The sequence below is a fragment of the Microtus oregoni genome, unplaced genomic scaffold (assembly GCF_018167655.1).
Source record: "Microtus oregoni isolate MIOR12 unplaced genomic scaffold, Mior012 000012F_ref0000307, whole genome shotgun sequence".
Classification (NCBI taxonomy): domain Eukaryota; kingdom Metazoa; phylum Chordata; class Mammalia; order Rodentia; family Cricetidae; genus Microtus; species Microtus oregoni.
In genome coordinates this window covers 50385889-50413875 of record NW_024543071.1, presented here as the reverse complement: position 1 = coordinate 50413875, position 27987 = coordinate 50385889, and the positions used below count along the sequence as shown (strand labels likewise).

At 55.2% G+C, this 27987-nt stretch overlaps 2 protein-coding genes across 5 annotated transcripts in view; one reads left to right on the top strand and one right to left on the bottom strand.

Annotated features, from left to right (window-relative positions):
* The window catches only part of Flrt1 (fibronectin leucine rich transmembrane protein 1), a 120170-nt gene extending 118087 nt beyond the window's left edge, over positions 1–2083 (bottom strand). For all 3 annotated transcript variants that reach the window (XR_005975311.1, XM_041662136.1, XM_041662135.1), the window contains exon 1: positions 1559–2083. The gene's annotated coding sequence lies outside the window, so the exon portion shown is untranslated. The remainder of the gene's footprint in view (positions 1–1558) is intronic.
* Macrod1 (mono-ADP ribosylhydrolase 1) overlaps positions 1–27987 on the top strand; it is a 140003-nt gene that overhangs the window by 104937 nt on the left and 7079 nt on the right. For both annotated transcript variants that reach the window (XM_041662138.1, XM_041662139.1), the window contains exon 4: positions 22231–22260. In XM_041662138.1, coding sequence (XP_041518072.1) covers positions 22231–22260 — 30 coding nt within the window. The remainder of the gene's footprint in view (positions 1–22230; positions 22261–27987) is intronic.

Below are 27987 nucleotides of genomic sequence, written 5' to 3'. Positions count from 1 at the left end.
GAGAATCGAGGTGGGATGAGCATACCTAGTTTCTATACACACACACACACACACACACACACACACCACTAAAAAAGCAAGCCAGTTTCACCTCGCTCCTGGCTTATAACCCCTTTAACCTCATCTCCTCCTGCCCCTCAGACCTTCCAGGGACCCTCGCAGCCAGCCCAGCTAGGCAGTATCTCGTCCCAGGCACTGGCCCTGGCAGGCTGGGCCATTTCCATTTTAAACCTTCGGAGGAAGTCCTGAGCAGTCGCCCACGGCAGGCACCAGCTGACAGGTGATGTTTGTGCCTCTCCTCCTGGGGCTGGCAGGAAGACACGCAGTTGGCTTTCAACTCTAGAAACCCCGAGCCTGGAGCCCCTGTGTGCAGTAGCCTTCCCCGGTGTTGGCAGGGAGGGGAGCCCCAGCCCACATCCCTCTGCCAGGAGCTTCAGGGGTCCTGGATCCTGCTTTGCGTACACCCCCTCTCCCACCTAAACAGCTTCCCCCAACTCCTAAGCTACCTAGGGGTGGTAAAGGGTGGGGCTGATCTCCACCCTCCAAAGGATGCAAGGGCGAAGATGAGGCAAGACTGGACCTTGTCACCCCTCACCTCTGTCCCCGTGTCTTGGCTTTATTTATTCACATCAGACCTCTCACTTGAGCCTCAGGGGCCTGGCATACCCCAGCTGAGCTGTGTTCTCTCTTAACCACACGCCGGGGAGAGCCCAGAAGCCCTCCCGGGGCCCCAGGAAGCCTGGGGCAGCTCCCTGATGTCGCCGCTTCACAACTTTGTCCTCCTCAGAGAGCTCTGATCTACCATGGCTCCCTACAGCTGGGCAACAACGCTCCCCAGTCTTCCACCCCTGGGCCTCGGATCCCCACGAGGAGGGGCGTGCTCCCGGTCTGTTGCTTCCTTGTCTACAGAGCTTGGGGGTGGGGGACCCTATGTGCGCCCCCAGCCCGTTAGTCCCTCCATTCCACCTTTGCAGCCGCCAGGTGCACAGCCTCAGCCCCCGCCGGCACCAGGCTGCCAGTCCACAGCGCGCGCAGGGAGGGAAGTTGGAGGCTGCCTATGCCCCCCTTGAAGTCGTTTTAAAAATAAAACCTCGCTCTAACCGTGACTCACGCGGCTAGTGGGGACGGGAACGCGGCGCCGGGGCCGGCCGGCTGCCCTCGCCGCACGCGCCCCTCACCCTCCTTTTCCCGGGTGCAGGGCAGGAGATGGGACTGACCTGCTCAGCCCGGCGCCCCCCCACGGGCCCGGCCGCCATCCCCCGGGCGCAGTCAGAGCTAGGCTCTCGGCTGTAAGCGAGCCCCCGCCCTTTCCAGCCTCCGCTCCAGGGAGCGGAGCCGCGGGCCGCGAACCCCGCGCCTCCCCGCGGCGGGGCCAGCACCACCCGCGCTGGGCTGTCGACTCCCGACCCCTTTACACCACGAACCCCAAAGGCTGCACGTCTCCCGCCACACCGGACCGACTCGGGCGGCGCGATCCGGCCCGATGCGTGCAGCGCGGCCCCCGCCCCGCGCGCCCCAGCGCCCCGTCCCGACCCCCGGCCCGCGCAGCTTGCCTTACCTGAGCAGCGGCCGGGGAGGCGGGTCTCCTCGGGAAACTTTGCGGCGACGGCTGGAGCCTCAGGGGTTATTCCAAGGAGCGGGCGGGAGCCCCAGCCGGAGGGCACCCAGGGGGCCCTGGGAGAGGAGCCCCCGGTGCGCGACGGAGCTCTGTGGCGGGCCCGGGGCGCGGGGCGCGCGGCGGCGCATCTGCCCGGCGGAGCGGCGGGAGGAGTGCGCGGGGTGGCGCCGGGCGGCAGGGTGCGTGTACCCGGGCGGGTGCGCTCGGCTGGGCTAGGGCAGCGGCGGCGGCGGCGGCGAGCAGGGCGCGGGGAAGCAGGCTGTGCGGCCGCCTCTCCCCTCGCGGCGGCGGCGGCGGCGGCGGCGGCGGGGCTGTGCGTGCAGCGCGGAGAGGGAGGCGGCGGGCGGGGAGGAGGTGGCGGGGGCGGGGGCGCTGCGCTGCGCACTGGCCGGCGGGACCCGGCGCGGGAGGCTGCGCCGCCGCGCGGGGACTCTGGCCCAGCCCGGGAGAAACGGCGTCCGCGCGTTCTCCTCCTCCTTGCCTCCGCTAAAATGTCTGGGGTGAGGGGCGGGGGAAGACGAGTTGGGGAGCTGGTTTCCCCCCCGCAGGGACCAGGGGGAGGGAGGATCCCAACACCAATCTCCAGGGCGGTGGCTAGAAAAAACGGGGTTCTGGTTCAGGTGCCTCCTCCCCGTACATCGATCCTCTCAGCACCCACTCATTCATCTATCCATATTCATTCATTCTGCTGTCCGCCCGAGCATTCATTCACAAACAGAACCCACCGCCTACTCTGCTTGCCCAGGTAACCCCGTTCCTCTCTGTCAGGTGCCCCTTCCGGACTCAGACCCTGCTGGCTTGCAGCCCCTCCTGCACAGGCCCTCTCTAAACCCTTTGCTTTTGTCTGAGCAGGACCCCACTCTGATAGTAGGAGGGCTGGTTGGGTCAAATGTCAGCCCCCCTCTTCCCCTCCCCAAAGACTGACCTTCGAACAACTTAGGTAATCTCTTTAAACCTGAGTATAAAATGGGAGCGTTAGCCACTGACTCCCGGAGGGTTGAGGAGAACTGCAACTGTAAGGTGGTTGGGGGCGGAACTGACACGCATTAGGATCTCAGAGAAAGTTGTTGTGGGTGCCCTGGGGGCCCAAGTGGTGGATGAACCAGAGAGTTATTTAGCAGGGAAAATCGCCAGATGTAGCAACGGGGAACTCTAGCATTCCTCACTGCCCACCTCACCTACCTGGTGCAGACCTTATCACCTTGTAACAGAATTGGGTGGTCCCTTCCAGACTTAGTTTTCACCTTTGGTGCTGCTAAGCTACTTCGAGCGAGTTCCTAACTCTGTTTAGACCACGTGTGAGTTTCCCCACAGCTCCCAGGCCCATCCCTATACCTCCAACAGACCCACTCCAGGGTCTACCCCACCATCCCAACTCTAGAACCTTCCACAAGTCCAACGCAGCCTGCACTCGGCATTGTTACCTTCCAAGGCTTCCCAGGCTACCTTCCTCAGGATGTCCACTATCACCCGTGAGGGAGGGTTTGATATCTGCCTCCCTGCTCTTCCCAGAGCTGCCAGGGGCCTGCTGGAGAGCTGCGGTCTCTGACCCTCTCTCAGCAGCAGCAGCAGCAGCAGCAGCAGCAGCAGCAGCAGCAGCAGCAGCACTGCGTTTGCCCTTCCCACCCCTCCTCTTCACCTCCCAGCTCCCCTTCCTCCTTCCCTGGATTTGTACTCAATTCACTGAGCAGCTATTTTCCTTCCCAATTTTTATTTATCGCCCAAACAGCATTAAACCAACAATAAAGGAGGGAAAATCACCCACAATGCCACCTCCCTGTGGCGTCAACAGCCTCCCTTCCTCTGCTCCATTCCAGGCTTGTCCAGGCACAAAGCTTGCTATAATTTTCACAGAACTGTGGTTTCCGTTCTGCCTCCCCAGACCCCCAGATGGACTTGTGGGGGCCCCTAGGGCTCCGTCTCCATCGTTCCTCCATCCTGTCACTTAGCATGTAGCTCAGGAACTCTGTGTGTCTTCCTCTTCTCCTAAACCAACCCCCCCCCCTTAGCTCCCTGCCGCCTCACGGCAGGCACCAGGCTGTCGCCAGGCAGGCACTTGGCCTCGCACGGGGTGGAGAATACGGATGGAGCTCGACTTGACAGTCACACTTGCATATCAAAATATCACCATCATAATTGTGGCTTTAATGGCTGTGTGATGTTCCTCCCAGCTGATGGACCATAACTTGCTTAGCAATGTCTCCTGCACAACAATTCAGAGAACACTGGGCAAGTCCACTGTGTTGGTACCGTCTGGGAGACCAGAGAGACCATTATGAGCCAGGTTTCACTGGCCAAAAAGCTGTGATTCTAGAAAGGGGGTCCAGCACATGGTCATGGCTGGGCAAGAGCTATCTAAAACAGGCTTCTCCACATGACCCCAGAGACTAGGGCCAAGTCAGCTGGGACACCAGACAGCTTCCTAGGAGCAGCGGTGTTGTCTTGGGTTTGGGGGAGGCCAGGGGAAAGGTTCCAGTTCAGGTGCAGCTGGAGCATTGCAGCCCTGCATGCCATAGTGGGAGTGCCTGGGTGCCCTTGATCTGGGGATCAGAGTGAGAGGGCAGCCAGGCCTGGTGTGCAGAGTCGTGGGCTGTGTAGGAACTCCACTCTGAGAAGTGCAGCATCAACCAAAGACTAACTCCAGGACAGTGAAAATGTCCGCCGAGATCAGGAAAATAGAGTTTGTTCATCAGCAAATACTGGCTGAACCACACTGCATGCTACAGGCTACACGAGAATGCAGGATAATGGCAGTGGATAGAGTTAGTCCTATGAGCTGGGCCCGGGTGGGAGGCTCTCATCCTTGAGGGCAGCGCAAGTCACCCAGTAACATTTTGTGGCTTCAGCCTTGAGCTGGCCAAGCCCCAGCTCCTCCACTCAGAGGGAGGCAATGACCAGAACAGCATCCTGCAGCTCAGAGTGGGCCCTCCCACAGGGCAGCAAGGTCAGCCTGGCCCTGCCTGCAGCCTCCCCCCAGCCTAAGCTCCCCATCACCACCTTCTGTGTGCCACCTGATTGTTCAACAGCCAGTGATGCTCAGCACTGTCCCGTCCTCCCAGCCTTATCTCCAGTTTCTTATACTAACGGGGCCATCACAGACTTCCTGTGGTTAATGTGACAGTCTGGAAAGTTCCTGGGATGGTTTCTACACTATGAATTGTGGAGATATCTGGACTTGGCAATATTAGACTGTTGTCAGCCAAGACTGGGCAAGCCTCAGCCTCTCATAGGCCTGTTCTGGGGTGGGGAAGGAAAGGGTTTCACCCAGCATCACAGGCACCTTACTCTAGGGATTCCAGAGACTCGTGGTCACCGACTACCTGTCTCTCTCAAGTCCGGCAATGCCCGGGCATTCTTGGCATTTACATGGCTTTGTAAGCATATGGTCTGTGGGTGGGTTAGCTGTGCACACTGCTTCAGGGAGCACCTGGCTGGCACACCAGCCCTCACCTTCAAAAAGCACTCGGGTCTAAGACCCAACTCCACTGCGCTTGCCCCCCTCTCCCCCACCATTCTGTGTCCTGTAGGCAGGACACAGAGAGTTGAGGCTTCTCACAGAAGGCAAGGTATCGTTCTATATAGGTAGCATGTGAGTCTCAGGTTAGTGTCTCAGAAAGCAAAACCTTCAGCCTAAGGTAAGGCCCTAGAGAGAGATCCAGGAGCAGTCAGAAAAGGGGGCAAAGCCCCATGGCCTGAGGCAGGGATTGGAGGGAACAAGGAGGAAGGGTCAGGACAGGAGCAGCTGCTGGCCAGGATCCACCTACTGAGCTGGCTCCAGCGCTGGCCTGTCCCCTGACATAAGGGCCCCACTTCTACACTCTCTCTTCCCTGCCCAATCATTAGCCTGCAGACCAGAGCCTGGTATCCGGCCACTGAGTCCCCCCACCCCTTTCTCCTTCCTTGTTGGGGCTATAAGTGAATGCCATGGCCTGGGTAATTTATAAAGAAAAAGCGTTGCTTAGAGTAAGGATCAGGTCCTTGCCAAGGGGCCACAACTGGTATAAGTTTCCTTACTTATGATTCTACAGAGTCCCCACAGTATCATGTGGCAAGACAGAGCAAGGAACCAATATGTCTCTCTTCTCCTTTTTCTCCCTTTTTTGCTTGTATGTCTTAGTTTAGAGACAGAGCCTCATAAAGCCATTGCTAGCCTCAAACTTGCTACTCGAGGATGACCCTCGATCCTCTTGCCTTTACCTCCCTTACCATACCTGGCTATTTCTCACTTCTTAAAAAACCAGTAATGGCTCCAGGTAGTGGTGGCACATGCCTTTAATCCCAGCACTCAGTGGGTAGAGGCAGACAGATCTCTGAGTTCAAGGCCAGCCTGGTCTACAGAGCGAGTTTCAGGATAGCCAGGGTTATACAGAGAAACTCTGTCTTGGAAAAACAAAATGTAAATAAATAAAAAGCCACTAATGTTGGGGCTGGGGTGTAGCTCAGTGGTAGAGCACTGGCTTAGCATATGCAAAGCCTTGAGTTCCATCCTGAACTCCCCCCAAAAAGAAGAGAGAGTAATTCCATCATAAGAGTTCCATGACCACCTCTAACCCTGATTATAGCCCAGGGACCAGTACCTCGAAATGCCACTTTAGAGATTACTATGTGTTGTTTTTCTCATTCTGGAGATGGAACCAAGGGCCCTGTGGGTGCTAGGCCAGCACTCTACCACAGGGTTACATTTATACCACAGCCCTTGGTTTTAAGATCAATCTAAGGGAGCTGGAGAGATGACTCAGCAGTTAAGAACATTGGCTGCTCTTCCCGAGGGCCTGGGTTCAGTTCACAGCACCCACATGGCAAGCTGGAACCTGCAGCTGCAGTTCCAGGGGATCTAACACCTTCACATCAATGCACATAAGATTACTTTAAATAAATAAAGATCAAAGTGTGACTAGCCTTGAACTTCTGGAACTCCACCTCCTGATCACTGGCATTGCGGGTATGCCACCATGCCCTGTGTATGTGGTTGGCGCAGAGGATGGAACCTGGGACTTCAAGCATATACTAGGGAAGCAGTCTGCCAACTGAGCCACACCCTGAGCCCCCACAAAGTCTTAGAGGAAAAGTACTGTTGTATTTATTATTTATGTGTGGGTTTGAGTGTGGGGGTCAGAAGACCACTTCCACATGTGGGTTTCAGGGTTGAGCTCAGGTTATTAGAGTTACCCAGACTCATCTTGCTGGCTCCAACAGTCTATTCTTGTGTTGCCCATGGTGACATGCTCTGTGACTGTCTTTCATGACCCCACTTCTCAGCTTCTCCACAGCACTCTCACCTGTTAGAAGCTAGGTAGCTGATGACATCATAGACATGCCTTCCCCCTGGACCACAGTAAATTATCTGCAGGTGTCATGGTGAGTTAGGTTCAGGGCCCTTGGACTCTGGGGATGGGTGGGTGTCTTGGGAGTGGTGGCATCTTCTCCCCCTGGCCATGAGCCTTTTGAAGGCGGAGCTGGGAGCCCGATGTGGTCTCACAATTTTACAGGCCTGCCCATAGGGACAGCGTGTCTGCCGATGCTAACTGCATGGGTGGTCATCAGGCTGAGCCAGTCCAGGCCGCAGTGACAGTGTTGCAAGGACAACTGCGATCATGAAACTGGGAACTACTGAGAATGTTTCAAGAACAGACGTGTCTAGACCCCAGGTCAACTAGCAGGGAGAGTGCAGGGTGAGGTCTTGGTGTAAGGACACCGACCAAGTATGTGCGTGAGAGAAAAAACATTCCAGAAAGTGTCAGAAACCAGGGCTTGGGGCAGAGACAGGGTTCTCCCTGGCAGTCTGTCTCTCCTGAAGGACCAGAACTGAGGCTGCCTTTCCCAAGCCTCTCACACAACGCCCCCACCCGCCACACACACACCATGGGAGCTTCCTTTTCTCCCTCTGAGTGACATTACCTCCCTCAAGTCTTTTACTCTGGGCTGCTTCCTCCTCCCAGCCATTATTCCCAGCAAAGGGCATGCTTTTGACGGTGATTTAAACCTGCTTTGCCTCCTCCATCATGCACAGGGATTGGGATCGGAGCTGTGGCTCAGAGAGCAGCGTGTCTGAAGGGACCAGCGTGTGTAAGGACCACGACTGGATGGTGCTGGGCTTGGTGGACGGGGAAGGGAGGAGGCGAGGCTGAGGTGCAGGCCTAACCAGAGGCCTTGCCTCCTGGCTGGGAAGAGGATAAAGGGCAGGCTAAAGGGGAGTGGGGGAGGAACCCCAAGATAGAGGGAGCCTGAGGGTTGCCGTGGATCACCCGAGGGGGAGAAGAGAAAGTAGGTTAATGGTGTTAGTGTCTGGGTTCTGTACTCAAAAGACTCCTGTGGGGCCCCAGCCTGTGGTGATGTCCTTCCCTGTCACAGTGTCTCTCTAGCCTCTGCAAGGGAGCTTAGTGCTCTCTGCTCCTCCTCCATGTCCCCTCTACCTTCTGCCCCAGTCGTAGTGGCTTTGTGGATTCCACAAAGCCCAGTAACCACCTAACCTAATGGGGGCCATGGAAGACCTGCAACTCAGAACTCCAGAGGCTAACCCTCTGCAGATTTTAGCATCACAGGTCAACTGAAGCCACTACAGGAGAAGGCCTGGGAGGGGCTGAAAGTCTGAGGGTTCCTGTTGGAAGCCCAGGGGCTCCCCCAGAGCTTTGATGGCAATTACAGAGCTAGCTCAGGAGACTGGGCATGTTCCAGAACCCACACCGGCCTGCCTAGGTGCTCTAGGGGCAAAGGAGTAGGAGAAAGAGAAACGGCTGCCGCGCCAAGGCCTCGGAACACAAGACCTACAGGTGCAGTGCTGGAGTTAAGGCTTGGACCTGGGTTGGCTCACTCAAACGTTCTCACCTATGAGGCACAAGTGCCCCAAGCAACTAGCTGGGCCTGGCAGGTTTTGAGCTTGGAATACTAGTGAAACAGGGCATGTGAGGAGCCTTAGGAAGAGGGGGAGGGGAAGAGGGCCAGTGCCAGCCATGGGGCGGGGTGGGATGGTGTTGCCAGGCAACCACCACGCGGCTGCCACCAAGGAGGGATTCTTAAAGAGCTGAGCAGAGAGGCTGGGCCACTGAGGGCTCAGGCTAGGCCTCGCATACCAATGGCAGCCACACAGGTCTCCCCCCCTCCTCCTGCTTCTGTCATCCCTCCTCCATCCTCCCTCCTCCCTCCACAAAGTAGAGCTAGAGCTGGGAGATCAGGAGGACAGAGAGGAGGGGCACCCATGTCAAGGGACCTTGGGGCTGTCTGAGAAGGACCAATTTGAGTTCTTCTTTGTCCCTACATCCCTCGGGTGGTCACCTTGAGACCTACAGGGCAAGTGACACACTCAACTCCAAGACTCCTCAACAAAGGCCCTAAAGCCTACTGGGCTTGTTCCAGCTGAAGGGGCACTAACTAGTATTAGAGTCGGATGTAACAGGTCTCATCTCTTCCTGGCTGAGCAGCCTTGAGCAGTTTCTGACCCAGGAGCTGCCAGCCCCGCAGAGGAGGTAGGTTCCCAACCAAGCTGTGTTTGGTGGCAGAGGAGTCTTTCTTGTTAACTTAAATTTCCCTTGCAGAAAGTGGTCCTTGCTCTTCTCCAGTCTTTATTGCTTCCCTGGCTTCAGAAGAATAGCAGTGGGGACTCAGCTGGGTAACTGCCTGTCTCTTCCTTCTAGGGATCACTTTCCCAGCCACACAGGGGAGCCGAGTTCCTGGGGGGTTGTTGAAGCATCCTCAGAGTATCTGCCCCCTCCCCCTGTTATAGCATTTTATGCTTACGGGTGGCATCTGGACAATAGTCCAAAGTTGTGCCTGGGACACAGGAGTCCTGTGGTACCTCAAGGTGCAGGGAGCCTCAGCACTGGATGGGTACAGGCACATTCCAGCTTTAACCCTACGTTTCCATGGCTCTCTTCTACTCGGCCTTATACAGCGCCAGCACAGCCTTCCTGCTCACTCCCCAGCTCTAGCACCTTCCATGCCTCTCCATGGCCATGAGGAAGAACCTTGGTCAGACCTGTGGACCTGGCTGCTTCCTCTACCCTCAACTCAGTCACAGTACTCTCTCCAAAGCTCCTCCCACCTGAGACCTAGGGCCTCATTCTCCACCCCATCCCCTCTGCTCACACACACACACACACACACACACACACACACACACACACGGTCCAAGAAATGTCTGTGAATGGATAAGCCATGGCCTGCTTGGTCTGCAAAGGGTGGTTTTGTTTGAAAATGAGGGAATGACTCGACGGTACAAGACCACTTGCCTATGCGGGTATAAGGGACCTGAGTTCAAATCCCTAACACATGGAAAGGCAGATGTGACTGCATGCCCTCCTGTGCACACTGTGAGGGATGGGGGAAGATGCCGGCCACCTCCAGTTTCCTGAGAGATGCTGTATCAAGGAATAAGGCAGAGCAGGGCAGAGCAGGGCACCGGTGCCCTCCGACCTCAGCCTGCACCTGCACACATTCACTGAGTAGTTCATATTGTTTTTTATTTTAAAGATTTTTTTTGGTTGACCTTACAGTGTTGGGGATGCCATCTGTGGTCTCAAGTGATGTTCCATCACTGGGTGACACCCCACATCCCCATCTCCAACCTTTGAGACCCACAAATGAAAAAGGCTGCCATAGGCTGCCTTGCTGGTAATAACCCACCAGGCAAAGGAGAAAGTGAGGGCTTTACAGACCCACTATATCAGGAGGAGTGGAAAGGAAATAAACAGGCCGAGAAGAGGGATATGCAAAGGATATTTTAGTGGGTGGTCAGGGAGGCCCCAGGACAGTTCCACTGAGAACTGATGGATAAGACAGAGACATTTAAAGAAGAACTGGGAGGAAGTGGGGCAGTGGGAGCAGTATGTGCAAAGGCCCTGGGGCATGAGCATGCCAGACCTATCTGAAGAAGAGAAAAGAAGACAGGAAATTAGGGGGAGCGAGAGTGGGGTGCAGCCGAGCGTTCATGGAGGAGAATATGGATTTTATTCTAAGTGTAATAGGAAGCTATTTGAGAGGTTTAAGCAGGGAAGTGACATGATCTAATTTATATTTTAAAACGATCATCCAAACAACCACTTTGGAGAGCAATTTGGCAATAACTAGTGGAGTTAAAGATGCCAGCCTGCCCGGAGAAACGCTGGCACACAAATGGGGTGGGCAAAGATGCCCCTGCCATGTCTGCAAGAGGCCAGGCTGGGCCACCCATCTGCCTGAGCAGAGAATGGATGCTGTGTGGAGGGGTAGCTCTCTGGGAACATGGCCCTTGACAGTGCAAGCCCACCCAGAATGTCAGTGTTTATATACAGGGCAGTGATAAATACTCACCAGTTCCAGGGCACACACAGCAAAACAAGAGAAAACAATGATTCCTTAACTGGGCAGTGGTGGCACACGCCTTTAGTCTCAGCACTCTGGAGGCAGAGGCAGGAGTATCTCTGTGAGTTCAAGGTCAGCCTGTTCTACAAAGTGAGTTCCAGGACAGCCAGGGCTGCGTAGAGAAACCCTGTCTCAAAACACAAAAGAAAAACCCACACTAATCTGTCATCCCAGCACCAAGGAGGCTGAGGCAGTAAGCAACCTGGGCTAGACAGCAAGACCTTGTCTACAAAATATCAAAAGGGAGGTGTGTGCTGCTAGGGAACTGGTGTTTCCATGAGGGGGCACTCACTGTTCTGTGACAGTATGGGTTTGTCTGAGGAGACAGGGTCTCTATGCCAGGCTGACCTTGAGCTCCAGAACCTCCTTCCCGCCTCCACCTCCCATGGAGGCACCACTATGCCTGGTTTATACAGCACTGGAGATTAAACCCGGGGCCCTGTGCATGCCGGGCAAGCATACAACCCAGCTGAGCTACATTCCAGCCCCAAGTGATGAGTTTACTGGGATTGGTGGTAGATCAGTTTCTGTTGCTGGAACTGAATACCTGAGGCCCAGTGATTTCTAAGGAACCGAGATTTACTCTCATGATGGCTCTGCAGCCTGGGAGCTCCCGAGTATGGCAACAGCTTCGGGTAAAGGCCTGGTGCTGTGTCCTTTAGGGCCCACAAGATCCTTTGTGACGAAGTAAGGTGGCAGCTCCAGTTACTCAGTCATTGAGTATGGTGGCACACACCTGTAGGCCCAGCATTTAAGAGACAGGCAAGAGGCCCAGAAATTTAAAACCATGGTTAGACAGTGAACTTTAATCCCAGCACTCCAGAGGCAGAAGCAGATTTCTGAATCTGAGGCCAGCCTGGTCTACAGAGTGAGTTCTAGGACAGCCAGGGTTACACAGAGAAACCCTTTACCCCCCACCTCCCAAAAGCAAACAAATAAATAAAAACAACAACAACAACAACAAAATTCAAAGCTAGTTAACAGTGGGGACCATCCCCCACGGAGCCACGGGCATTTGTTTAATTAGCTTATGTTCGGGCCACATTTACACAGCTAGTTTGAGGCCAGCCTGGGCTACATGAGACCCTGTCTCAAGAACCAAAACCAAGCCGGGCGGTGGTGGCGCACGCCTTTAATCCCAGCACTCGGGAGGCAGAGGCAGGTGGATCTCTGTGAGTTCTAGGCTAGCCTGGTCTACAAGAGCTAGTGCCAGGACAGGCTCCAAAGCTACAGAGAAACCCTGTCTTGAAAAACTAAAAAAAAAAAAAAAAAAAAAAAAAAAAAACAGCCCAGGTTTTGTCTTTTCAAAAGAACATTGAAGCTCAGAGAGGACGGAGAGCCGCGGGAGGTCACCTGACTTTGGCTGTGGTAGGGCCTGCCCAGATGTTGCTAAGTAGAGGCCTCAATACTGCCTTGGGGATCCCCACACCACCTTACGGGGATCCATAGCCTGCCACAGCCTTTGCACCGCCCCCATCCACTTGCTCTGGTTTCCTGCACTCCCCAGCTGGCTGCCCTAGGTCCCAGCCCCTCATTCCTGCAGATCTGGATTCCTGAGCTGGAGCCGACACCCGGCTGGCTGGGGCCCAAGCCATCTCCTGGTAATTGGGTTTCAGGGATGCTCTCGGATATGCTAATGGCAGGACCAGAGTGCTGCTGAGGCTCCTGGGGGAGGGGAAGTCTGCTGCAGCTGGGGGTCTGGAGCCCTTCTGGAGCCCACCGGGGAAGACAAGCATCTGGATTCAACCCCAGTCACTGGCTTCCCAGTCTCATGACCCTGGGCAAGTCTCTTAACCTCTGAAGTCCTTATAAGCACATGTGTTAAAGTGGCAGAAATAACAGGACGCCATGCAGGGTTCCTAGGGACTGGGGAAGGGAAGACTCCTCTGGAAACACCTGGCCAAAGCTACACACAGGACTTGCTTGGCCAAGGCTTGTAACTATTCTTTGGTTGTGTTAATGCCTGACAGGTCCCTTTGCTGCTGGGTCTGAGGCTGAGGGTGACTTACCTCTCCTGCTGCTTATATTGTCCCTAATAAAAAGCCAGAATGTAAAATGTGCCCCTAGATCCAGCCTGTAGAGTGGGTGCCAAGCATGGGGTCCCCAGGAGCTTTTGAAGCCCCGCAGTGGCCAAGCCCAGGGAGCCCAGGCAGGAAGGGGTGGAGGCCCAGGCAGGCAGGAACAGCAACCAGCTAACCTACTTCCATCTTTAAACGTCTGACTAGGCAGCTTTTGTAGGGACTGGCATGGGACAGATCCTGGGGTACAGGAATGGAGATTCCAAACAGAACAAAAGCAGCGAACAAGAAGTGGGGTGTCGTGAAGGTGTGAGGACGAGAGCCTCATTCAAGAAGAGCAGGCTCAAATTTGGGCAGTGTGAGGTGGGCCTCGAGTAAGGTCGTGAGGAGCTCAGCCCTCGGAACAACCAAGCCAAACCTCTGAGACTTGGTACCACGCTACCTTAGTGACCTCTGATCAGGTACATATCTGAGCCTCAGTTTCCCCATCTCTAAGATAGAGCTGTATATCCAACGTGGCCACACAGCCCTCCCTAACTGGGAGTTGGTGACCCAGCCTTCAGAGGTGGAAGTTTCTGCTGTTCGCCTACTCACAGGACCCTTGGCACCAAGTACCCCAACTCCTGTGCCTGTCTGAAACCGTGCTATGATATCTGTGTGTCCTCTAAAGGGTTGTGAGTTCGAACCCTAAGTCCCAAATTCGCATGGTGATGGTTTTTGGAGGCGGGGCCTTTGAGAGCTGAAGGGGGTTAGATGGGGCCACGAGAGTGGGGCCCATCATGAGGTTAGTGTTATCATTTATAAAGAGATGGTGGGGGACTGGTCCCACGAGGGGCGGCAGCGGGTTGCCCAAGGCCTCGGCGGGTCCCCTGGCTAACAGTAACTTTTAAAGTCAAGGTTACATGTATCCCAGGTTAGCTTCACCGTATAGCCAAAGCTGGTCTTGAACTCCTGAATCTTCTGCCTGTCTCCTAAAGTGCTGAGATTACAGGCATCTGCACTGAACCAGAAGGCGTTTCATTCAGACAGTTGTATCTTCAGCATCTAGGCCCATGAGGACCTGACTAAATGGCCCTCATCACCAGATTAAAGAATGAAGGTCCCAGGAGTAGAAGCCACCAGCCCCAGATCACAGGGCACAAGCTGGGGGCTTTAAGACCAGCTCTGGCAAAGGACAAGGGCACTGGCTCTGTCTACTCAGAGCTCTGTCCTGGGGCAGGTCACTTCTATTTCCTCACCTGTCCATGTTAGGGTGGCTGTCGAAAGCCCACGTGGCAGCTGGCTGGGGATGGGTTTGGTGGCATGGATTTGATGAATAAGTGGCAGCCCTGTGCTCCCACAAGCCTTCCCCCCCCCCCCTTGTACACTGCCAGGCCAGAGTTGATCCTTGATTTCCACCTCAGCAGCCACACCTTGGAGGACAGTGACCTTGGCCTGAGGGGACAGAGCTTGTTCAACTTGGTGACTGCTCGCCCAGCTTGAAGCCTTTGAAGCCCCTTGTTTTATCTTCAGAATTCAGCTCATTTTACATCTCATTCCATCTGTGGGTGTTTCTAATCTAAAACATGTTTTAAGGACTCGCCTCTCGGAACACGGATCCCCACCACCGGCCTGTGGGAGCGGGGGAGGTAACAGCGACTTCCCTGGAACAGAGCCTGCCCCTAAGCTCTGTGGGCTCAGCTGTCCGTCTGTGTGGCAGTGGGACAAAGCCTCCACAGAGCCCTCCTAGTAGGTGGCAGCCTTGCACCTGACAAGCCTGGGGGACACTTCAGGAAGGGGACAAGCCCCTGTGGGCAGACTGACCTCAGCATCACCTTGTTATCTGACAGTGCAGCCCCCAGAGGCATACCTTCAGGCTGGCCAGCTCCAAAGGTCCCTGGCCTTCTGTCCCTTCCCTTTCTCTCCCCTTCTCTCTGCCACAGGACTGGCTCTATGCTATACCTCCAAGCTAGGCTTCTGCCTCTGGGCCTTTGCACAACCATCCTGTGTGCAACCTTTGCCTGCTATGTGCTTCTCCAGGTCAGCTTCCTCAGTCAGCCGGTCCTAGCCACCTGTGAGAGACAACCTGCCAGCCCTCCTCTGCCTTCCCTCTGATTGCCTTCAAGATCTCTGGTGCTAACTAATTCTGCTTCAAGTTTATGCCTCTGTAGCTTTGACTGTCATCCCGAAGACAGTGAGCTTTGTGCCTGCTGAGTCCTCCCTCATCCCAGTGTTTGACACGCCATAGCAGTAGAAAGTGTCTTTGCCAAAGCTAAGGTCTGGCTCACACGGGAGGAAGGAGAAAATAGAACCAGTAAGGGCTTAAGGGTTGGAGGGGAGCAGTGCCCAGATCCCCAGCTGCTCCAGGCAGGTGAAGCCAGGATGCCAGGACAAGGTGTACAGGCTCTGAGGCAAACATGTGCAGGAGTAACCTCCTGGGGCATGTGCAGGGGCTGTGCCAGCTTCAAAGTCACCGCTGTGCCTGCCTGGCCAGCTCTTCCTGGTCCAGGCACCTGCTCAGCGCTTTCCTCGGGTCACTGGGAACTGACTCTCCTCTCTGCATCCCCCTCTCTCATCTCCCTCAGAGGGCCACCCCCCTCCTCCCAAGCATGAAGGACATAGTCCCTGTCAGGGAAAGCCAGAAGGTCCCTTGGCCACTGGCCTCAGACCGGCACTTACTGCAACACCATTCCCTACCCGCAAGCTTCCTGCTGGGCTGGGAGGTGGGGAACCACACCTGGGGAGTTGGGCAGACCCAGGTCTTGCCCACATGCAACCCACATAGTGAGCTGAGTGACTTGGGCCGGTAGATTCTAATTGTTCGGTTCTTTCAATAATCATCACTAAGGTTAGGCACACCTGCAATCCCAGCACTCAGGAAGCTGAGGCAGAGGGATCAAAAGTACCAGGCCACCTGGGATACAGAGTGTGTTCAAAACTATCCTGGGCTGGACGGTGGTGGCGCACGCCTTTAATCCCAGTACTTGGAAGGCAGAGGCAGGCGGATCTCTGTGAGTTCGAGGCCAGCCTGGTCTAAAAGAGCTAGTTCCAGGACAGGAACCAAAAGCTATGGAGAAACCCTGTCTCGAAAATCAAAAAAAAAAAAACTCCTGGAAGACAGGACACAGTGAGATCTTGTCTAAAAACAAAGCAACAATGAGCTGGGATGTGGTTCAGTGGGAGAGCACTTGGCTAGCAGGCAAGACACCCAAGAGTCAGTTCCCGAGGCTGAAAAACAAAAGTCCCTAAACACCTGCTCTGCACCAGGGCTCCGTGCTGGGAGCTGTTGATGTGGCAACAGCCAGTGACAGTGTTCAGAAGGCCGCCTACCTGAAGAGTAGGCTCCTCCTGCCTGAAGAGTAGGCTCCTCCCACCTTAAGGAGCGGGTGGGTGGGCACTGGAATGCACCTGAGTGGGTCTCTTGGCCATCATAACCTGGAGCGTGGCAGAGGGAGCCGCTGACAATGGGGAAAGACAGGAAGTCATATGTTTATGGGGTTCTTGGCCTCCAGGCCTCACTTAGAGCCCATCATCCTGAGAGCAAAGGAGGGGTGCTCCTTTCTAATAGGTTTCATGGTAGTGAGAGTTTGGGGGTAGCTTTTTTTTATTCTGTTTGGTGGTGCTGGGGATGGAACCTGTGACCCTCTTGTACGGCACGCTGGCTTCTGTCTGAGTCATACTCCCAGCCTTGGGAAGGGTTTAATTGGGAAGCTGCAGTGAAAGAGAACTGGTTCTATTTACACTGTGAAGAGACTGTGACTCAGGGGCCTCCCCTCTCGGAAATGGTGGCAGTGTCTCCCCAGAGAGGTGAGCGCTGTGTGTACCCCGTCCAGCCCAGCTCACAGCTGCTCTGTGCCTTGGTCCCCTCCCTCCCATAAATGTGGTGATATTTGTTTGTGCTGTAACAAACAAAGCTTGCTTGTGGATTGGAGTGTGGACCCAGCCACTAGTTAGCCACAGAGGCTGGGCAGTGGTGGTGCACACCTTTAATCCCAGCACTCAGGAGGCAAAGGCAGCGGATCTCTGGGAGGTCAAGGCCACCCTGGGCTACACTGAATTGATCCAGTCTCAAAGGGAAGCAGAGCCTGCTGCCTAAGGCTCACACCTTTAATCCCAACACTAGGGAGGTGGAGACAGGAGTGATGTGGCTGGGCGAAGAGGGGAATATAAGATAGGAGGAGACAGGAGTCAAGGCATTCAGTCTGAGGACTTGTAGAGACAGGACACCCCATCCAGTCTGAGGATTTCATAGCAGTAAGAACTCTAGTGGTTGGCTGCCCGGCTTCTCTGATCTTCAGGCAAGCTTTGTTTTGTTTGTTAAAACGCAAGCAAAATACACCACACATAAAAACATCAAAATATGCTGGGCGGTGGTGGCGCACGCCTATAATCCCAGCACTTGGGAGGCAGAGGTAGGCGGATCTCTGTGAGTTAGAGACCAGCCTGGTCTACAAGAGCTAATTCCAGGACAGGCTCCAAAACCACAGAGAAACAAACAAACAAAAAAAAAAAATCAAAATATTTTTTAATTTTAAAATGTGACTTTTCCACAGAAATATATTAATATTATAACATTTTAAAAACATTTCCTAAAGCTAGACATGGTGGCTCTTTGCCTATAATCCAAGTGCCCAGGATCCTGAGGCAGGAGGGTCAAGAATTCAAGGTCATTCTACACATGAGTTCAAGGCTAGCCTGGGCTACGTGAGCACCTCTAAACAAACAGTTCCTTGTAGAAAGCTGAGCAAAGTAGGATGTTGCCTTTGTCCTCTGATCTTTAGTGGCCAAACCCTGGGGGCTGGCCCTCTCCCTCTCATTGGGCAGTGGCCACCTGCCAGTACTTAACTAGGCCAAGAGCCGGGCACAAACTGGGGAGTCCCTATTCTGCCACCCTAGGGATGGCACAGAGTAGGGGCCAGGGCCTGAGAAGGTAGAAGGGAGGTGTCAGAGCACGAGCTGGGGGGGCAGGAGTGGCAAGCAAGACAGAGACTGAACCTGCAGAGAACACCTGGGAGGCCTGGAGTGAGGCACCCCCAAATCTCAGCTTTCGGTGGTCGGAGGACCTGAGGGGGCACTTCACGGTCGCAGGGCCGAAAGCCAGTTGGTTAAGTCCAGTGGCGTGTGGTGAAGTCACACCTGTCCACGGTGAGGGTGCGTCTCACCTGCTGTGTTGCTGATGAGAACACTCCAGGGCATGCAGAGGACCAGGCTTGTTCTCACAACCTAGTGTGTATACACTGGCCTGAGACTGTACCCTCTGAGCCAGGGCTTACATGCCACCAGAGCTGGGATCAGCCTCGGCCCCTCCTGCACTTCAAAGACCCTGAATGCTTAGGCTGGGCATGCTTGGGAGGCAGAGGCAGGCAGATCTCTGAGTTTGAGGCCAGCCTGGGCTACAGAGTGAGTTCCAGGACAGTCAGGTCTACACAAAATAAATAATCAAACAAATAAATAAAGTAAAAGTTGGATATTGTGGTATGCGCCTGTATTCCCAACTGTCAGGTGTCTGAAGCAGGATTGCCTGAGATCAGAGTTCTGGCAGACTGGACAGCATTATGAGATCCCATTTATCTAAGAAACAAAGGTCTAAGGGTGTCATTCAAGTTGGCAAAATGCTCCCTGACATGCACAAAGCCCTGGGTTCCTCCTCTAGCATGGAATATTCTAAGCGTAATCCCCGAACTACAGACAAGAGGATTCAAAAGTCATCTTTAACTATATAGTAAATTTGTGGCCAGCCTGGGCTATGTGATACAAAGAGATAAACAGAAACGAACCAAAAAAAAAAAAAAAAAAGCTAGCTTTTACGGTAGGTCAGCTGATCACAGATCCTCTGCCCAGGCTAAGAAGGTACCCAGGCTTCACCTACCCTTTCAACACTCCTCTCTTGTACCCTGGCTGGGTGGACATCAGTCATTCTTCCCATTTGCCTCTCCCCAGGGACGAGACCACACAGAATGGGGGTTTGGAGAGCCAGGCAGGTGGGGTTGACATTCTCTCTGCCTGGGGTCTCCTGCGTCCTCCTCTCCTGCCCCAGCAAGGCTCCCTGCCAACCCATTTGGCACTGTGCCCTCTTTGAGCAGGAGCCAGCTTGTTTGCAGCCGGTGTTAATTAAGAGAGAGGTGATGGGGGGAGGTGGGAAGGGCCGTGGAGGGCAGCCTCCGACAACCGCCAGCGCTGCCCCAGGGGCTCAGGGGGCTGGAGTCGGGCCTGAGGCGCCTTGTGCTCCACTGGACTACCAGGGGCACCACCCCTCACATTTGCAGCCAAGCCTGCTGGGCATGGAGCGATTGAGGCTGAGGAAATGGAGCCTCCAGAGTGCTCCTCTGTCTTTGAGAAAGTAGGCATGACCGGGGGTCGGGGGTAGAGGTCACATAACCACCCCTCTTGGTGGCCTGCCTTAGAGTTCAGAGAGACCCAGATTTAGCTTTTATTGATTTTTGAGCCAAGGTCTCCTGTAGCCCGGGTTGCCTTCTGTAGTAGATGACCTTGACCTTCTGATCCTCCTGCCTCCACCTCTCAGGGTGAGAACAGGCAGCAGCTACTGCATCGGGTATATCCAGGGCAGGAGATCCGACTCAGGGCTTCCTGCACGCACGAGCCCTAGAAATGAGTTCTAACCCCAGCTCCCACCCTGCCCCAGCCCCAGTCTCTCTCTCTCTCTGCTCTCTGAACTCAGTTCCCTTCTCTGTAAAATGGGAGCAGGAGCCTCTCCCTGGTGGCTCTGCTGTGATGCTAAGTGGGGTCATTTGAGAAATCGGCAGCCTGTCTCTTGCTAAGGATCGGCTCCTTCCATCGAACCATGTCCCGGAGGGCTTCTGGGAACCAGAATGGGACCTCTGCAGCCTGCCCCTTCCTCCTGAGTCCCTTTGGTGGCTGACCTCAGCTCTTGCCCTTAGCTCTCTGCTCTCCAGCTACCTCGCCTCCATGCTCAGCTGGTTCCTTCGCCGTCCCCATGGTCCCCGTTTGGTTCTAGGAGCGCCCGGCAGCGCCTCGCTTCTCCATCTTAATTAGCTGCTTGTATTAATCTCCAAAGTAACGTGGCAACTTGCAGCCCCGGGTTTTCAGGCTGTGGAATTAATTATTCCCCAAGCGACAAGCTGTCAGGTCTGGGAGAGCAGCCACTGCGAGCCACCCCAACACCACTTAACAGCGTCCATAGTTCCTGCACAAAGCCCTGGGCCACAGTCTGGCTCCTAACCCTAAAGCAGAAAGCCCTGGAAGTTGGGGTACGATTCAGCCCTGCAAGGAGCTGAAGGCCCAGCCTGCAAGTCAGGCGCCTGCTCCCCAAGTCCCCTGGGCAGCAACCAGAGGCCTCCCCTAGCTCTTTGTCTAGTTGGCACTAGGACTTTATGGATGCAGGCCTTGTGGCCAAAAGGGCACTGACTGGCACAGCCCTGGCATTCTGGCAGCGGGCTGCCAATCTCCCTTACCTATACGCCAGCCACATGGTAAGACAGGAGTGGCAGCCAGCTGGGCAGAGCAAGATGGGTATGGCTTATATGGAAAGTGGCAGCCATGATGGCAGTCAGGCCCATGCTCTCTACCTGAGGGGGTCCCCTCCAGGACAGGCAGTTAGTAGGGAACCCTCCTATAGCAAGGCCAGAACTGACTCCTTTCTCGTGACCTTCACCCCAGCCCTATGAGCTGGGGAGGTCTGGAATCAGGTGTCACCACCCTCCAGGTGCTGGCTGGTCTCAGGCCTCTGACATGGCCCACAGCATGGCTGTGGCTCTCCTCTCTCAGGTGCTCCCTAGCTGCTGGCCTCCTGCTAACTCCCCAGCAGCACGTAACCCTGCCCTCTTGTTTCTTAAGACAGGGTCAGTCTCTCTACATAGTCCTCTCTATCTTAGAACTCCCTGTGTAGACCAGGCTGACCTCAGACTCACAGAGACCCATCTGCCTTTGCCTCCCAAGGACTGGGGTTAAAGGTGTGGCACTACCATGTCCCATGTGCTGTTTCTTCATGGCTTCCATGTGTGTTCCTAGGCAGCTTGTGGGTCATGAGGGTAAGGACCATGCTGTCCTGTGTACCAGGCTTTTTCTTTTGGGACACCAACCAGCTCCCAAGTCATGACACAGAGGCTAGTTTTGAACACTTGGCCTGTCTTAGGCATGTTTCTGGCTAGCTCTTTTAACTTAAATTAACCCATTTCTCTTTATTTACCTTTGCCTCTGGACTTTTTACCTTTTTTTTTTCTCTGTAGATCTTACGTTCACTGCTTCTCTGTGTCTGGCTGTCATTTGGTTGGTGTCCTGCCCTGGGTGTGTCCTTGTTCTCTCCTCCGTCTTCCTCTGTCTTTTCTTGTTCCTCCTCCTCCTTTTAGAGCCTAGAGTTCTATTTTGTCTGCCCGCCCCATCTATCCTTTCTCCTGCCATTCAGCTATTGGTCATTCAGCTTTTTATTAGACCAATCAGGGTCCTCAGGCAGGCAAGTGAAACAAATGTGGCACGCCTTTGCCACAATAAAATAATATTCCACAACAGCCCTGGCCTCTGCAAACCTGTGCTGAGGGCTGGGCACTGCTGGGCCTTGGGAAACAGTGTGGGGCAAAAGAGAACAAGCAGAACACAGGGCACCCCGGCACGGCAGGAAACAGGGCACCCTGGCCTCGGCGGGACGCAGGGCACCCCGGCATGGCAGGACGCAGGGCACCCCAGCTACGGCGGGACGCAGGGCACCCCGGCATGGCAGGACGCAGGGCACCCCAGCCACGGCGGGATGCAGGGCACCCCGGAATGGCAGGACGCAGGGCACCCCAGCTACGGCGGGACGCAGGGCACCCCGGCATGGCAGGTGGAAGCAGGAGGATCCGAACCGCAAACCATCCTTTGCTACATAGTGAAAGTTGAAGCCTGTTTGAAATACAGGGAACTGTCTTTAAGGGGTGAGGCATCAAGATGGCTCAGTGAGTAAAGGCATTTGCTGTTAAGCCTGACAACTTGAACTGGATCCTGGGATCCACACTGGAAAGAGAGAACTGACTCGTGCTAGCTGTGCTCTGACCTGAAGATCCATGCCTTAACCCTGTGTACTGCTACTTCTGGGTCATCAGGAGGCCTTGGTGGCCTTCCTGTGCCCCCACTTCCTGGTCCCCCTACAAGCCCAGGTCTTTTGGGAACTCCCCAAACCCCCATCATTGGCTCTCGCCCAAAGGGCTGGGAACCACTATGTCCAGAGTCTCAGGACCCAGTCTACCTGATTGTCCCTCTGCCCCAAACAGCTCCTTCCTCAAGCCCTCTCATACTTACCTGCTTTTGTCTCTCTCTGTCTTGCAGCCAACAACTCCCTGCTCGGAGGTGGAGGGGGTAAGTACACAGAACTTCTGAGTCTGGGACAAGGGTGGGGGTGGGGAATGTGTCTCCTGTTTCATTCTTCAGGACTCTGCTGTGCCCACTGATAAAGCTGGAGGCCTGGCTATTTTGTTGGGGAGGGCGCCATCTGAACTCAAGCCTCCTGGCTTGTAATGGGGGGCTGTGGGATGGTAGACAAAGTCTCATTCTGCCTGACACCAGCTTGGCCTTTGGAAGCTCCTTGCTAATTGTCTTCAGTTACTATCTCTGCAAATTACCCATTTCTGCACTGAAAACTCCCAGGTATCCCTGCCAGGCAGTATCTCAGGTATCTCAGGCCTGCATAGGGCAAGCTTTGAAACACCAGGTGGGGAATGGGTGAGTGACAGGGGATGCAGAAGACACCCCGTGTGCCGTTGTAACATCCATCATGACGCTGAAGCCACTCTCACGGAGAACAGGGTGACCTACCCATCAGGCACGCAGGCCAGTGCAGCAGGTACCTCTAGAGGGGCATCCCCGTGGGCCCACATCCACCTCGACCGGTCTCCCACCACCCACCAGCACCTCAGCCCCCAGCTGCTGGGCAGCCGCTGTCTGCGCAGCGGCAGGATGATTGGTGAGCCAGGGGCCAGGGGTTAATGCGCCGTCGGATAAATCCCGGGGGCCGTGTTTACGGCAGCGGTGGCGGGGCCCAGGCCAGGTTTTAAAAGGGGGAAAAATAAAAGGGGCAGCGAAGGTCGGGAATAAATAAGCACAGCGCTAAGAGCTGTCGGTGACCAGCCAGGATGCAGGGGGCTGTTTGTGGCTGGAGATGCTTTTCCTCCCTTCCGACTCTCCTCCAGCTGTCCCCGTGGAGGTCACTGCTTCCCAGGATGGCGACTGAGTGCCCATGGGTAGGATTTTGGGAACCTCTTCCCAAGCCTGCCCTTTGAGAGGACCAGTGTCCTCCATGGTTGGTGACACCATGCCCCATCCACAATGTCCCACCCACAGCACCCATCCCGCACCCATTTGCTCACCATCCAGTATTCAGCACCTATGGCCGACAGGACTGTGAACTGGACTCTGACAGATCTTGCTTGGGAGTCAGGCTCAATGTCTGCCCATCTAAGCTCCGGGTATAGGAGAGTGCCAGCCATGACAGGGTAGTTGGGGGGGGGGGGGTCCTAGGCTCATCAAGGTCAGCCAGAAACACCTGCTTAGCTTGGGCATCAGAGGGATTTTGGGAAGGAAGATAGGGCCTACACTGGTCAGGAGAGATGGGTAGAGGAAACAGGTAGGTCAAGATCTAAAGATGAAGGACAGAGGGCATTGAGGAACCTCGGCTGATCAGAGGCTTCAGATTCCAGCCAGGAGGCCGAAGAAGCCACAGGAGTGTGGGAAGCCTTGGGGAAGCTGGAGTTTTGGCAGTCCCCCTGGGGAAGGTAAAAGATGAGGAAAACATGTGGGCCTGTCAGCTCATCACGCTTGTCCTGCTCACAACCCTCACGTCCTCCAGAATCGCAGCTATGGCCCCAGCCACCTCTCAGACTCCCTTCTACACTCTAGGCCTTCCCTGCCATGCAGGAGCCACACTCCTACCTCGGGGCTTTGGACAGGACCAGTACACGCTTGCCTTGGGGACCTCTGTACCGACCGCTCCTTCCACAGGGAGTGCTTTTCCTGAGGATACCAAGTATCTGCTCTCTTCCCTCTCACAAGCCTTTAGCTGAGTGCCATTTCCTCAGCGGGCCCACCCTGACTACGGCTCAGCTAGCAGCCTTCTACCCTGGCCCTGACGCTAGAGTCACGGGATGTGGGTCTGTCTGGGCAGCCTTCCCCGTGAAGGAGGGGCTCTCCCCGAGGGTAGCCTGCAGAAGCAGGCTGGGCACAGGGATGGCTTGTGCCATCCTAGTGCCGGTCCTAGACCGTGGGGTGCTCTGGCTCCCTTTTCAGTCTCAGGGGTGCAGGGAGGCCCACTGATGAGAAGATGGGTGGGCAGTGACCCTGAAGGAAACAGGTCTGGAGCACGGCCTTTCATCACAATGCATCCAAGATTTATGGAGCCTCTGCAGCCGGGGCTGTCACTCTGCTAATAAGCTTGGAACAGGTGGAGGTGCAGGGCTGTGGAGGGAGGAAGCGGGACTGGTGGGGCCTGGCATCTGAAGTTGAAATGGACTGAGCCATGTACCTGGACATGCCCCCTCTCCTTCAAGTACAACACATCTGTTACACCATCATGAGCCCTGACACTAGGAAGACTCTAGAACCTCCCGTGGGGGCCTGAAGTTCCTCCTCCTGGAAGGACTCAGGTCTCTACCTGCCCCCATCTGTCCTTTGCTCATGATGACCCAGGATCAGCCACAGGCTAGGAGACACCCTGCCAAGCATCCTGCTGCACGACTTTTGTCCCTAGCTCTGGGCCCTGGGAACATGTCTGTACCTTACTGTGTTCTACTCCCTCTGCCACCAGAATGTGTTCCCTGTGAGGGTCAGGGCCCAGGACACTCACTGTGGCTTCTGCAGACACTCGGCTCTCCACGTGTGTATGTGTCTGCCCCAGGGCCGAGGGACAGACAGTAGAGCTGTGGGTACCTATTGTCTGCTGGGACTCTGGACTTTGCTCTGACATCAAGTGACTCAATTTAGAAGTAGGCTTCTCAAGCCAGGGATGCTGGACTTGGGCCTTGAAAGTTGAAGAGGACTTTAACAGGCTAGCAGGATGGAGAGAGACCAGGGAAGACGACCCTATGCCTAGGGCAGTGCTAGTCTCCTGGAGAAGCTGGTGACCAAGGCCTCTGCCTTACCACCCTGTGGAAAGCCAGTTATTGGCTCAATAAAGAATGTCTCAAACACTCTCCTATTGTATGGTGAGGAGGGAGGCGGGTCCTAAATCAGGATGGGGATCAACAAGGCCCAAGTGCCCCAACTGTTTATTAGCTCTGAGATGTTTGCTTGGTGATGAGGAGCCGGCTTTCTCGGGGAGATTTGTGCGTTCTTTTTCAATTACCCCTCGTCTTTCTCTGCCACTTTTGCACTAAAGGGATAATAAATGTATCAGAGCGTTTCAATTATTCATCTAAATCATGACTGTGCCTGCCATGGCCAAGTCTTAGTGACAGATTAATTCAGGGCCGCCTCCTCTGCCGGCATAGCCGCCATCTCTGCCCTCAGTCAGCCAGCGCCCCTAAGGGCCAGCTCTAGGAGCCAATGGTTGGGGTCAGGCAGGTCCCAGGCAGGAGGGCAAGACAGAGTAGGAGGGAGGAGAAAGCCCTGGCCCCTCGCCCTCCACACCCTGCTGGGCTTTCCACAAGAAGCTGCAGGGACCAGGGGCTTCTTCTACCCATCTGTCCATGCTTCAGCTCTCAAGTCACCTGCACTGCGTGGTCCAGTCAGATCCCAGCACCACATGCCAGAGAGGCCAGGATGGTGGAGTATCCCTTACAGCCATCCCCTGCTGCTGCTCCTCTGCCCTGACTTCCTACCGGAGCATGGTCTCTGCTGGTAGGAACACTCCCCAATCTAGGGTTAGAGGGACCGCCTTATGTCAGCACTGTTTTCAGCCGTGCTTGGTATTCTGTTGTCCATCATGACTGTTCAAGATCTGTTTGCTGCCGGGCGGTGGTGGCGCACGCCTTTAATCCCGGCATTCGGGAGGCAGAGACGGGCGGATGTCTGTGAGTTCGAGGCCAGACTATGGGGCTAGTTCCAGGACAGCTAGGGCTGTCATAGAGAGAAACACTGTCTCAAACAAAAGCAACCACAACAACAAAAGCTTTGTTTGCCCCATGCACACCATCAGACCACTTAAGGGGCAGGCACCAGGTGGACAGCACATGCTGGGTGCAGACTTGTCAATGGCCTGATGCGCTCTCATCCACGGCCTGGTACTTGTGACTGCAGCCGGGTCCTCTGTTCCCTCACACAGTACCCAGCCCTCAGGCGGCACCCTCTTCTCAGTAGCTCCTCTCTCTCTTTTTGGAGCTCTGTCCCTTTCTAACCTCTGTCTTGTTCACCATCCTTTCTACCGCTCTTTCCTCAGCCCGCTCTTCCTCTCACCTGCCTCCTCACTCTCCTTTGTCCCTGCAGGGATTAACAAGGCCTCAAAGCATCCAAGCCCAGAGTGGCCTTCCTCTGCATTCTTTCCGAGCTGCTAGCTGCCATCACTGCTGTCTGTCTGTGCTGTTGTCCTCAGGAATGGTGGCCTGACTCCGTGGATAATGTGACCTTCATAGCCTGTGGGCTGCCTTGGGTGTTCTGGCAGCCAGGGTATGCGAGGTCCTGCCCTCTTTGGCCACCTGCAGGACTCAGAAGCAGCAGCTAGCCTGAGGGCTCCCAAGCTTGGTAGACACAGGGGGCTGAGCCTGGGGCTGTCTGCAGGAGCAGGGCTGCAGCCTCGACACTGAGAAGTCGCAGGAGGAACAGCAAAAGCGGCTAGGATGCACTCTTGGGCTCGCTCAGATAGGCGCACCATCACCGTGTCAGGGTGGTCCCTACACACCTTAGTCACAGTTTTTGCCCCCAGGGCTGCAGTCCTGCACTCCTGCCATGGGTTTATGAACTGCGGCTCTCCTCTTTAGTCCCTTCCAGTAGATTCTACTACCCAGGGCTCCCCTACAGTGTCCCATGCTCCAGGGACATTTTGGATCACCCAACGGGCATGTTCCCACCCCTTCCCACCCCCTATCCTGTTCCATCTTCTCGCATCAGCGCTGCTGTCTCTTCCCTGGCACTGTGACACACAAGACTGGCCCATGGCAGCCCTATTCCATGTTTATTATGGGGCACAGTATGTAGCTTTCCATTACACAGAGAGTCCTGACTTGCTCTGTCAGAGTTTAAGTTTTCATATTGTGGACTGGCAGGAGCCACAGAGGTTTGGTGAGCAGAATGTGGCAGGTCCTTCCTTAACCAAGCAGAGGCCCTGAGTCACCAGCTGCTCCTTCCTGACCATTATTGGGAGGACAGTGCCCTAGGAAGCCAAGCATTCTGGGTGTTCATAGGTTATCTGGAAGCTCCTCCTGAGACCAGAGGACACCATCTCCAACGAGGCCATTTTGCAGTTGGGGAAACTGAGGCTCCCTATCCTACCTCGCAACTGGCCTTTCCTGATTCCTGAGAGTGTGGGAATCAGTCCTTCAGCAAGTCTGGCCCTGGCCACATGGCCACTGCTCTCATGCCCTGCCCCCAACAGGCAAGATGCCACCAGGCCCTACACACGGCTGCTACGGAGCTTTAATAACGCGAGTGATTTTGCATGATGAATGAGGCACCGTGGTTGTGTACATAATGAAGCCCTAATGTTTTCAAATCCCCATTTAAGGAGCTGATCTCGCCCCGTAATGAATTTCAGATCACATCGCAGTGATGTCGTCCATCCGTCTTCTCCCCAGGGCGCCCACCCTCCTAGGTACCTCCAGGATGCAATCTCAGGAGGCTGGACTCTGTGTCCTTCCCTGGGCCCACCACGCCTCTTCTGGAGCTCAGATTGGTGTGGGACTGTCTGCAGAATGAAGGACCAGACAGGACCAGCAGAGGCACTATGGGTTCTGACTGGGCAACATCAGGGTCTCGGTCCCCAAGGTCTATCCAGAAGGAAGGAGAAAGTGTGGGGGCAAACCAGGAGAGAAGGGCTCAAGGCCCCCGTGAGCTCCATAGTCCTCTTGGGGATAGGAACCCAAAGGTCAGCAGCTCGGGAATCTGCCTTAGAATCCTTGTAGACTGGGCTCTGCATCTGCTCAGCCAGACTTTCCTCTTGAG